The sequence below is a fragment of the Sturnira hondurensis genome, unplaced genomic scaffold (assembly GCF_014824575.4).
Source record: "Sturnira hondurensis isolate 20B ecotype Veracruz unplaced genomic scaffold, ASM1482457v3 Scaffold0007401, whole genome shotgun sequence".
Classification (NCBI taxonomy): Eukaryota; Metazoa; Chordata; class Mammalia; order Chiroptera; family Phyllostomidae; genus Sturnira; species Sturnira hondurensis.
This window is the reverse complement of record NW_028080032.1, coordinates 4,914,330-4,926,289: the sequence shown is the minus strand read 5'-3', so window position 1 is coordinate 4,926,289 and position 11,960 is coordinate 4,914,330. Positions and strand designations below refer to the sequence as shown.

The 11,960-nt window shown below is 46.7% G+C and overlaps 1 protein-coding gene across 1 annotated transcript; it reads left to right on the top strand.

Annotated features, from left to right (window-relative positions):
- The first annotated feature begins 237 nt into the window (after positions 1 to 237).
- Positions 238 to 11,649, top strand: BMP2 (bone morphogenetic protein 2). Its single transcript, XM_037051669.1, has 3 exons — positions 238 to 1,344; positions 2,533 to 2,882; positions 9,966 to 11,649. Exons 2-3 carry the CDS (start codon positions 2,540 to 2,542, stop codon positions 10,805 to 10,807), a joined length of 1,185 nt encoding a protein of 394 aa, XP_036907564.1. The 5' UTR covers positions 238 to 1,344; positions 2,533 to 2,539; the 3' UTR covers positions 10,808 to 11,649.
- Positions 11,650 to 11,960: the final 311 nt, after the last annotated feature.

The following is an 11,960-nucleotide window of genomic DNA, read 5'->3' as shown; positions in this document are numbered from 1 at the left end:
CCGCGGCTGCCCCGGCGCGCGGTCCACACCCCTGCGCGCAGCTCCCGCCCGCTCGGGGATCCCCGGCGAGCCGCGCCGCCGAGGGGGAGGTGTTCGGCCTCGGCCGGGAGGGAGACGGCAGGCGGCGTCCCCTTTAAAAGCCGCGAGCGCCGCGCCACGGCGCCGCCGCCGCCGCCGCCGCCGCCGGAGTCCTCGCTGTGCCGCGCCGCGCTGCGCCCGGCTCGCGCTGCGCCCGCCGCCCCGCTTCCCACACCCTACCGGGGACTGTCAGCAGCCGCCAGCCGCCACAGGCTCTGCCGCCGACCCGGACGACCTCGGGCGAGTGCCTCCCGGATTATTGGGGTCTCCGAGGAACCGGCGCCCCGCACACCCCGCTCGGGCTGGAGCGCCCGGCCGTGCGCTCCACTGCGCCTTGGCCTCGGCTGCCCGGGCCGCGCCAGAGCTCAGGACCCGCGCGCAGAGCGCTGAGGAGCCAAGGCTGAGTACCGGGATGGCGATCAACTCTTGCCGGAGCTCGGGGGCCAGGGACGCGCCGGCTGAAGTGTGATCGGACCCCAGGCTGGCCACAAAGGGTACGGCTGCTTGGACCCGTGGCTAGGAGAGCGAGAGGAGAGCGCGGCCACCCGCCTCGGCGGCCCGGGACTCGGCTCGACTCGCCGGAGAATGCGCCCGAAGACGACGGAGCGTCTCAGCCGCGGTGGTTGCTACTGGCAAGCGCTAATGGGGGTGCGCTGGAGTAAGGCAGAGTGATGCGGGGGGGCAACTCGCCTGGCACCGAGATCGCCGCTGCGCCCTTCCCCGGACCCGGCGTTGCCCAGGATGGCTGCCCCGAACCATGGGCCGCAGCGGAGCTAGCGCGGAGCGCCCAGCTCTCGCCTCCCGAGTCCCGGAGCCGGTCCCGCGCGGGGCCACGCGTCCCTCGGGCGCTGGTTCCTAAGGACAGCGACAGCACCAGCTTTTCCTTTCTCCCTTCCCTTCCCTGCCCCGCACTCCTCCCCCTGCTCGCAGTTGTTGTGTGTCAGCACTTGGCTGGAGACTTCTTGAACTTGCAGGGAGAATAACTTGTGCTCCCCACTTCGTGCCGGTGCCTTTGCCCAGTGGACCCAGCCGCACCGCCGCCGAATCCCGCCGGTCCTCCGCTCCGTCGCTGGGTCCTACCCGGAGCCGCCGTTCGCTGCGTGAGGCCAGCGACTGACCAGCCGGCAACCGAGGAGAGAGGGAGGAGGCAAAGGAAGGGAACTCGCTCCCTGCGCCAGGTCCTCCGGCCAGAGCTTTTTCCATGTGGAGGCTCTTTCAATGGACGTGTCCCCGAGTGCTTCTTAGACGGTCTGCGGTCTCCTAAAGGTAGAGGACGTGGGCCCGAGGCTGGGACTAGGGGTGGGGTGGGGAGTGGCACACTGATGGTCGCTGCGGCTGAGCCCCTCTAGGTCGGGCTTGGCCGGATGTAAACAGACCCCCCTCCAAGTCCACGTGCAGCCGAATCCCCGCTGGGATGCCCCCATCCTACCGCCCCCGGCGACCGTCAGCCTCGCCCTCCTGGCTCGATCTCTTCCGCCCCTCCTTCTTCCCCTCTCTACGGTATTTTATTAGGACTGTTAACACTTAGATGATTTTTAAAAAGTCAAAGAGATCCCCTCGAGAGGGTGAATTTCCCCTGTTAGCTGCCAACCTGTACTCCCTGCCATGGCCATCCCTCCTCCCTCCTTCAAGTTTCTCCAGGAGACTTGCTGTCTCTATTCAGAGCCATGTCCCATTTGGGACATTGCTAAAAGTTGGGGTTCTCCCTGTTTGCTTCCAGGAATTCGAAGGGCAGTACTAAAGTGCTCAATAGCTATATCTACGTGAATTAGTAGATATAGCTATTTACGTAATCCCAGGAAGATACCTGTGTATCTTGACTGCGTGGGGGAGGGAGGTGGGGTCTGAGTTGGAATGTCCTGCCCCCACATCGCTGAGGCTAAAGGCGTGGGCCATAAGTTGCAAGTGCCTTGGGAAGTTGTGGCCTTTAGTTAACTGGGCCTGGAAGTTATAGCCTATGTGTGTGTATCAGGAAGTTCTATATGGTGCCTCTAAGGAAGTCACATGCACCATTCGTGCGTGTTTATATGCAAGCCAGTGTTGAGCGCTAGCAGTTTGGGTTTGTTTAGGGGACAGACAACGGGTGTCAGACCCAGTAATGGTTTCCCTGGGTTCCCCGCACTGGCTGTCAGCGCGAGTGTCACAGAAAAAAAAAAGGTGACAGTCACTGAAGCCGTGGGTGGGAGGAGGTGGGGGTTGCAAATCACGTCCCCCGAATTAAGGGTGGGATGAGGGGGGGAAGCCTTATGGCCCAGAAACTAGGGCACTTCCACTCTTCCAGATGTTCTAGCTTCAGCCACTTTTAAGTATTCCCCGCGAGTGTTGCAAGCCAGGCGGGCACCCTGGAGGAGGAGGCAGGCGGGAGGAGGCAGATGAAGCGGGAGCCGGGCGCGGGGGCGGAAGGGGGGAGGGTTGGGCGGGGACCTCGGTGACTCACATTGGCCCCGTCTGCAGGTCGACCATGGTGGCCGGGACCCGCTGTCTTCTTGCGTTGCTGCTTCACCAGGTCCTCCTGGGCGGCGCGGCCGGCCTCATTCCCGAGCTGGGCCGGAGGAAGTTCTCTGCGTCAACTGGCCGCTCCTCATCCCAGCCCTCAGAAGACGTCCTGAGCGAGTTCGAGTTGCGGCTGCTCAGCATGTTTGGCCTGAAGCAGAGACCCACCCCCAGCAGGGACGCAGTGGTGCCCCCCTACATGCTAGAACTGTACCGCCGTCACTCGGGCCAGCCTGGCGCGCCCGCCCCGGACCACCGGTTGGAGAGGGCAGCCAGCCTCGCCAACACTGTGCGCAGCTTCCACCACGAAGGTGAGGCACGGAGCAGGGGAATAGGGGCGGGGGCGCGGAGCCATCGGCCAAGCGCCCCACTGTGGGCAAACTGCAGGCAACTGCAGGCATCCCTAGAAGGGCAACTTGGCCTGGGCATGGAAGCGGTTTCCAGGCTTGTCTCTTGTAAGAACCTTTCCCGACCTGGCTGTAACGCACTGCCTTGTGTAGTGGGGGAGCCAGGGATTCCCCACTGGTAAATCCGCACCCTTTTCCTGGCTTGCAGCCAGAAGAGCGACTCCTCCTCCAGGAACTGGAGAGAAATCAAGTGATGGGAAAGATGAGGCCAGCGGCATGCCCCTCGTCAGCTAAACGTGCAAGAATTCCAGAGGGGAAGAAGAGAGGGAGGGGGGCGGATTGGGATCTCCTTCCCTCTGTTTGGAAGCCCTCACTCTATAAATCTGCCTCTCCTGCTTAAGCCGGGGCTTCAGGCTAGACAGAGCCAAGGGTAGAATTTTCAGAGATTGTATTGAAAAATCAAAGTCCAGGGCCGAAGTCTTTCTAATTTACAGTTGATCTGGGCCGGGTTTGGAAAATTTCGAATCCCTATCTAATCCCCGTGGGAGATCAGTTCCACAATCAATCTTATTGTTTCCACAATGACTTTCTTGTCTTGTGCTTAAATCTGAGGTGAACTCCTAGCGGAGATGAGGGAAGCCTCAGATAAAATCTTTTGCAGCAGCTGCCCGTTTTCCTTCATGTGCATTGCAATGTGGGTTTTTTTTTCTTTTATGATACTGGATGTGGTTTTTCTAAGGTAGGATATTTTGCTTGTTTCATCAGAAAGGCATTTAGTGGGTATGAAATGTCTTAAAGCAGCTCTTGAAATCTGTTGTACGTAGGTTCTTAAAGCAATTAGTCAAAAGTACACTCCACTTCAATCCCTTTTCTACACTTTTAAATGCCCCTTTGGCTGGATATGTAAGGCACCGGTTCCTTCGAGTTCCAAGCGAAGGGTCCAAAGTTGCAAGTCACAGGGCAAACCCCTTGTGGGATACTGGGGAGCTGGGAGTGAAGTTCCCTTTTTCCTGCCTTGCCCTGCTGAGGTGGTAAGTTTCGAGTGGGATCTACACACTCAGATGTAGAAATGCTTCATCATAACCTTGGGATGGTTAGAGAGCCCACTCATCCTTTTCAGCCAGGGCTGGTTAGAACGGTTTTTCCGAGTACAAAAGTAAAAAGGGCTGCTCTAGCCACCTCTCCTGGAAATGTAGCATGGAAACCATTCTTTACTGGTAAGGCCAAGAAGGCACTATGTGTCTCCGGTCGCAAAAAAGGAAGATCGCTTAAATCATTTGACGCCTGAAATACTCAGTTGCATGAGGATTCCATCGGAAATATGAAGTCTGCATATTTCTTCCTCTGGAAGTGGCTTGATCAGAACTGAATAAGCTGCAAATCATTTGAGAGTGTAATTTCAACTTAAATAGCATGCTTAGTTTCTATGCCAGAAACTGTATCTTTAAAGGTGGAACTGTGAAGTGTGAAATAGTACAGAAGTTACCAACTTGCTTAAAATCAACTTTCAGTAACCTCAGATGTTACTGCAATTATAGGATAGAGAAATGCTTTGTAATTTTTGCCCCAAATTTCAACAAATCCATTTTTTCTCTTGTTACAACTAGTGTATCAGCCTTAGGCCACATATTGCACTATTTGAAAACCATTTCATTTTTGTGGAACCCAGGACTTTGTTTTTATAAACATCTTTGTGGCATGCATGGCGATACGAATCTTTTAATAAAGCATGTGATAAAGGCTGCTAGCTTAAGAGAAGAATTTGGTTCATGTATTGTTAATGGGCACCTACCTGGTAAAGGACAAATGGACCTGATTATGAGAATTACTTGTTGGTTTTATTTGTGGGTGGGGTCTGGATGATTTGGTGAAATTAGGAGACAAGAGATGTGATGGAATTCTTTCAGCCAAGGTGTGAAGGTAATGGGACCACATGGAAGGGGATCCAGAGACAAAATCATCAGTTGTGGTTTCTCCTCTTAAACTTGGTCTTGTCCTGTGTGCAATGGCTTTTATTCAGGACAGCCCAAGTGCTGAAAAATTTCCTTTTTTCAAAGTCATTAAAAAGCGCTTCGGCCACATAGCTTTCAAACTACCACCAAGGACGGAATAATCACCCTCTAACTGGAGTGTTTTATGCTTTGCTGTAGTGAGAAACATACTGAAATGGGTTGATTCATTGGCTGAGCAAAAAGTCTTTACTCTTTTCTGTTAGACTGGACCACAGATTGCTCTCCAGACTTGGAAAGGCAGTCGTCTTTTTGCATGAAATAACGGAATTATTTGTCTCTATGGCAAAAGTTTTTACTCTTCCTACAAGTATAATTATTGTGAAAATATCCATACAACAGGAACATTCAAGAAGCAAGCATTGCCCTTTGAAGGAGAATTTGTATCACATTCTCAGTGCAACAAAAGGATTTAAACACTAGATACCCGCAAAGGCAATACTTTCGTGGTGCTTCCCTCGTGTCCCCAGGTTTACATTGTGGTTATGAAAGACCCCATTAAATAGGACAGACATTCTCTTTGGGAGCGCTTGAAGAGATTGGTGCTCAGTGGTAGCTCTTTGGGAGTGCACTAATGTTTTCTGTTCTACTTATTGTGTATGTGTGTGTGTGTGTGCGCGCGTGCGGTTCCTCTATAATCTCTCTTGCTCTCTTCTCATTAAGCTATTTTGTCTTTATTTTTCCATATCAACTTGCCCTCTGTGTGGGTCATTAAATAGTAAGAGGACAATGAGAGGTCACTCAATTATATTAGAGGTGCTGGACCCAAGGGTGGGCGGAGGCGAAATCAGGGTTGGTCATTACCATCTCCTCTATCATCTTTTGTTTAACTGGCTCATTTTAACCTTTTGTGTTTTATCTTTTTCTCATTGATATTTCAGTTCTATAACCATTACTTTATATTCTAGAAAGTTACTGTTTATTATTTTCAGCCACTCCCACTTTATTTCCGGACAGTAATTTCCGACCTTACTGATTTGTTAGAACATCCCCAGGTTTTTGTTGTTGGTATCTTAACGGAATTTTTTTTTTGTCCGGATAGGGTTGCAAATTCTCAAAACATAGTGATAACTCACTTTTTTTTTGCTGAAACTCGCTGTGCAATAGGACAAAAAGGCAGCCACGAGACATCAGTGTTCCAAACAAGATCTGTGTGTCCCAAAGGGCTCTGCCGCGTTACTCTTCGGCTTGCCGAGTTCTGTGTGCTCTCCCTGCCGTACTCAGGTAGTTAGTTGTCCCTACCCCTTCAGTTGGGGAAGAAGTCACCCTGTGGTTGTCATTGTATTATTAGTTTACTATCAATGGTTCTGACTTTTGCTTGAGTTTTTGATTCATCCCTGTGTTAGGTAGTGCCGTCTAGTGGCCAGAATCTTGGAAACTGCGGTAGACCGAAGTTCATAGCTCTGCTCTTCCTTTCCTAGCTCTGTGACCTTAGGAGAATAACACAACCTTTCCAAGCTCCCACTATTTCATTCACAAGTAGAGGTAATAAGTTTCTCTGTAATCAATTTGTTGTGAGATAATTCATTTAAAGCTCTCAGTCCCAGACTTGGCACCAAGAAGCCTTCAGCACACTAGCTTACCATTATTATTATGACTTCTTTCTTCTGTGTCTAATTCTCCCCTTATCTGGGGAAGAGGAGGCCAGAGTAGACCTGGGCTGATTGAGGGAATTCAGCCTTACCTTTTGGATTATTTTGATGCAGATGAATAATTGACAGAGCGTAGCTGGTTCTTCACTCTTGGAGGAGAGGCTGAATGCCATTGCCTAATTTTCTTTACTCCCCCACAGGTTTATCATCATAGCTCCATTTATTTGGTGAAGAACCTTTAAATACATGTGAAGAACAAGAACATGTATGTGATTAAGAACCAGGTTCAGGAACCCAGGTCCGAGATAGCCTGGAACCCTCGAATCCCATGTCAAGTTCAGATTATTCCACAAGGGTTATTTCCAGAGAATTCACAACTCTAGAACCTTCCAAAAAAGCATACTTTTACCTCCTTAGGAAAATGGTCTATATTTTCAGATTCCTGGAGCTTCCTGTGTTAATTTGCAGAAGTCTTTTTTTTCTTTAGTTTATTTCACACAAGTTTTCATTTTTCAACCCAAAGAAAACATTTACGTTCTTCCCTTGCAGATTAAAGGAGAGGTGTCAGATACCCTAACCTGGAGCATTTATTCTCCTGACTTTGGGGGTTTCTGAGAACTTCTCCTGGGCCTGACCTGAGTCTGCAGTCAGGGGAGTGGTCCAGGAGGCTATTGTATTGAGGAGGAGGAGGAGGAGGGTTCCTTCAAGGAACAGGTTGGCTGAGATGAAGCTGGAAAGTCAGAGAAAGTTCTTCGAAGCACTTGATATTATTTACCAGGGAAAAAATGTCCCCTTTGTTCAGGTAACTAAGTGGTTAATCCTTTTTTCCACTTATCCCCAGTGAGATTTTGAAGCCCCTGAAATTGACTGATGTTTTTATAGGTCGAATCTGGTCAAATGGTGGCAATTTTATCTGGTCGAATTTTATATTTATCTTTGGAGGGTTAGTATTTTATTTTCTGCCTGCTTCATACCCATGTTCTTTATTTCAATCACCTGTCTCTCGTGCTTGCCTTGGAGATTGTCCCTTCCTTGATATTCTTTGGCTGTGTGTGTATCCATGTGTCTGTGTGTTTATAATTTTTTCAGCTTAAGAATTTAGATTCAGGGATTCTGTTGCCATCGTGATTTCTCTGGGCACCTTCATGAACACAGCGGGTCAGCCAGTGCCTTGGGTAATTTGCCTTTCCTTCCCCCTTTTTAAAAGGAAAGAAGGTGTTCTTAGGTGGGCTGGCATTCTGGGAAATCAGGCGCAGGCCTGGCTTTGGGTCCCTGCATGTGGGCAACATGGCTGATTTCAACTTCACTCCTGTTTTCTGGGATATCCTGTTTCCCCTGGTAGCCCTTGGCTTCTCTGTTTGAAGAATGCCTTTAGGGAAAACATCAGAGGGCTCCTGAATTGCAAGGAGGAAAGGAAAGGAGGTAAATATAGGCCTCGATGCTTGTTGAGAACCACTGAGGAGAGCCCTGGTTCCACTTGTGGGGGTGTTATTTTAAAATAGTGCCTGGTCTGAAGTATTACTTGTTTACAATGGGGTCTAGAATGTAGATGGCTCTCACAAAGTATCCCCAGCAGGTATGGCCTAGGAGGCACAAGGGTACCATAGAGGGCTCACTTCTTGACCTGATAGTCTCCATGTCCAAGGAGATGAGTTTTAGATCTCCCTACTTCATGGGCCTTAAGTCATTCCTTGGCCCACACTAAGGGTGATACTCATTTTTATCTTACTCAACATAATCGCACTTAATAATTACCCCCCAGCAGTTTGTTCTTAAATGCGAAATGCATCCCTTAAAACCTGAGGTAGCATCACTTCACCTGGGAGCTTGTTGGAAATGCGCAGTCAGTCGCAGGTCCCGCCCCTGACACACTGAATCAGAGCCTGCGGTTGAAGATTTAAGGTGTCCTAGGTGTTTTGTGTGAAGGTAGAGTTTGAGAAGCTTCACATGAAAACATTACTCCATGATTTGGTAGAAACTACCTGTGTTGAACTTGGTGCTTCCACTTAGCTTGCAATGATGACTGTGGCTTTGATGATGAAGGTTCTCACAGGGAGGACCTTTGAGGGAGTGATCTGAAGTGGTTCTCCTTTGCTATGACATGTAGATTCTGTGAACAACTTACAGCTGTTTGATTTGGAAAAAATACAACAAAATTAATGAGAATATGGTATTCCCTTTTGGTGATGACTTAGAACTATGGCCAAATAGATTTTGTCAGCATTTATATTGGATCCTGAATGGAGAGGATACATTGTTTTTTTTGTCAATCAAATGACAAGATGCAGTAAAGCTAGAAGAAAGTAAACCTAAATATCTCAAATTCCAGTGTTGTGTACCATCAATTTAATAACACTGTGTACCTTTGATGACTTGCAGACTACAGCATTCAAGGTGCTATGCTATTTTTTATTTGCTTGGCAAATAGTATTCAATATTGAAATTCAGGAATCTTAGAAAAAGCTTTTATGCATAGTCCACTTGTATGACTGTTTTTGAAATAATGATAGGTAGAGAATGAGTGTTCTGTAATAGGATGAGATCTCTTGTAAGTTACAACCATCATGGCATTTTTATAGATTATTATCAGTTTTTTTCGTTTTGTGTCTATTCTTGGGTAGGTATTTCTTGTTAACATGAGTTATTTTTTGAAAAGATAAAGGAATTACAAACAGGAGAGTTGTTACCTTTTTTCTTCTGAAAGCATCTAAGTGAGATTTCATTTGAGAGGTCGTAAGGAGGTGAGAGGGCAGACAACACGTGGGAAGTTATTTCTTATGAAATTGGCCTTAATTACTACAGTGGCCCAGTACCACCCTTACGTTTCAAAGAAGTAGATTCCTGTGTATGCCTTTGTCTCTAGATTTTTGAGTTAAAATAGTAGGGTGTGCTTTGCAAAATGTCATCGTTGATGCTGAGTTTCAGAGTCTTTAATTAGGAAACGGAGATCTGTATATCGAGATTTGTAAATCATCTAAATTGCAGAGCGATGTTTGAGAACACTGCTTAAGGGATTGACATTAAAGCCTCTTTCTTTTTACGAAATGCAATAATTTCCTCAAATCCTCACTCATTAGACCTCTACTAACTATAGTGCTGACTTTTTTTTGCCCTAAAGTCTGTGAATTCCAAAGAAATGCTTCACCATTTCCCCCGTTATTATAGCCACCTGGAAGCAGTATTCATGTATTGGATTAAAAAACCTAACAATGAATGATGAAATTGTGTTTCATGGTATGCATATTGACATAAATGTATAGAAAAGGGAGAAAGGGAGACTATTTTTACCTGACGGGGGAATTTTTATTTTCTGGTTGCAGACTTTTAAATGGGTTCCATCAAACTCTGGAGTGCGATTTACAAATTCTTACATATAATCAGATTGTCATTATTTACCTTACCAAGTATTTTTCTTCTTTTATTCCCACCTCTTTACATCAAATTAGAATCTTTGGAAGAACTGCCAGAAATGAGCGGAAAAACAACCCGGCGATTCTTCTTTAATTTAACTTCCATTCCCACCGAGGAGTTTATCACCTCAGCTGAACTTCAGGTTTTTCGGGAACAGATGCAGGACACTTTGGAAAACAATAGCAGTTTCCATCACCGAATTAATATTTATGAAATTATAAAACCTGCAGCAAGCAAATCGAAGTTCCCTGTGACCAGGCTTTTGGACACCAGGTTGGTGAATCAAAATGCAAGCAGATGGGAGAGTTTTGACGTCACCCCTGCTGTGATGAGGTGGACTGCACAGGGACTCGCCAACCACGGATTTGTGGTGGAAGTGGCCCACTTAGAGAACCAGGGTGTCTCCAAGAGGCACGTCAGGATTAGCAGGTCTTTGCACCAAGATGAGCACAGCTGGTCACAGATAAGACCGTTGCTAGTAACTTTTGGCCATGATGGGAAAGGACATCCTCTTCACAGAAGAGAAAAGCGTCAAGCAAAACACAAACAGCGCAAACGCCTTAAGTCCAGCTGTAAGAGACACCCTTTGTACGTGGACTTTAGTGATGTGGGGTGGAATGACTGGATTGTAGCCCCCCCAGGGTATCATGCCTTTTACTGCCACGGGGAGTGCCCCTTCCCCCTGGCAGATCACCTGAACTCCACTAATCACGCCATTGTTCAGACGTTGGTCAACTCAGTTAACTCTAAGATTCCTAAGGCGTGCTGTGTCCCGACGGAACTGAGTGCTATCTCCATGTTGTACCTTGATGAAAATGAAAAGGTTGTATTAAAGAACTACCAGGACATGGTTGTGGAGGGTTGCGGGTGTCGTTAGCACAGCAAAATAAAATAAAAATATATATATATTATATATTTTAGAAAAAAAACCCAAGTTGACACTTTAATATTTCCCAATGAAGACTTTATTTATAGAATGAAATGGAGAAAAAAAACACAACTATTTTGAAAATATATTTATATCTACAAAAACAAGTTGGGAAAACAAATATTTTAATCAGAGAATTATTCCTTAAAGATTTAAAAATGTATTTAGTTGTACATTTTATATGGGTTCAACCCCAGCACATGAAGTATAATGGTCAGATTTATTTTGTATTTATTTACTATTATAACCACTTTTTAGGAAAAATAGCTAATTTGTATTTATATGTAATCAAAAGAAGTATTGGGTTTGTACATAATTTTCCAAAAATTGTAGTTGTTTTCAGTTGTGTGTATTTAAGATGAAAAGTCTACATGGAAGGTTACTCTGGCAAAGTGCTTAGCACATTTGCTTTTTTGCAGTGCTACTGTTAAGGTCACAAGTTCAAGTCCAGAAAAAAAAAGTGGATAATCTACTCTGCTGACTTTCAAGATTATTATATTATTCAATTCTCAGGAATGTTGCAGAGTAGTTGTCCAGTCCATGAGAACTTACGTCCTTATTAGGTGGAATATTTGGATAAGAACCAGACAATGCTGATCCAATACAGAAACCCTCCCCCACCCCTTGATTTGCAGGAAGAGTCTATAAAGCAGGACCAATAGAAACAATTAGGAAAATGATGAACCTACAGGAAAGTGAATGAAGGTTTGTTGTTGTTCTTTCCTAAACTAGTGGTTCCTTCAAAGGGGCTGGTCTGGCCAAAGTATTAAATAAAACATAAGATTTCTTCATTATTGATATTGTGGTCATGTATAATTAAAATTCATATCTAGTGGCCCTCACGAAGCCTTGGAAATTGATTTTCAGTTAACTTTGACCTCAGCTGGGAGCTCTTTGTGCTCAGGAGGGACCCACTTTTCTAATTGCCTAAGACACAGCAAAGTCACGCTCATCTTGCTTTCTGTCCACCCCCTGCTCTCTGTTCCGTCAGCTTGCTTTTCTTTCCAAGGTCATGTGTTTGAACACATTTCTCCAAATGTTAAACCTATTTCAGATAATAAATTTCAAGGCTCTGGCATTTCAATTTATAACGTCCAACCTG

Excerpts from the sequence above, each read along its gene's own strand:
- BMP2 (XM_037051669.1), top strand. The coding sequence starts at position 2,540 with ATGGTGGCCGGGACCCGCTGTCTTCTTGCGTTGCTGCTTCACCAGGTC. Across the intron at positions 2,883-9,965 it reads GCGCAGCTTCCACCACGAAG|AATCTTTGGAAGAACTGCCA; the intron begins GTGAGGCACGGA and ends ACATCAAATTAG.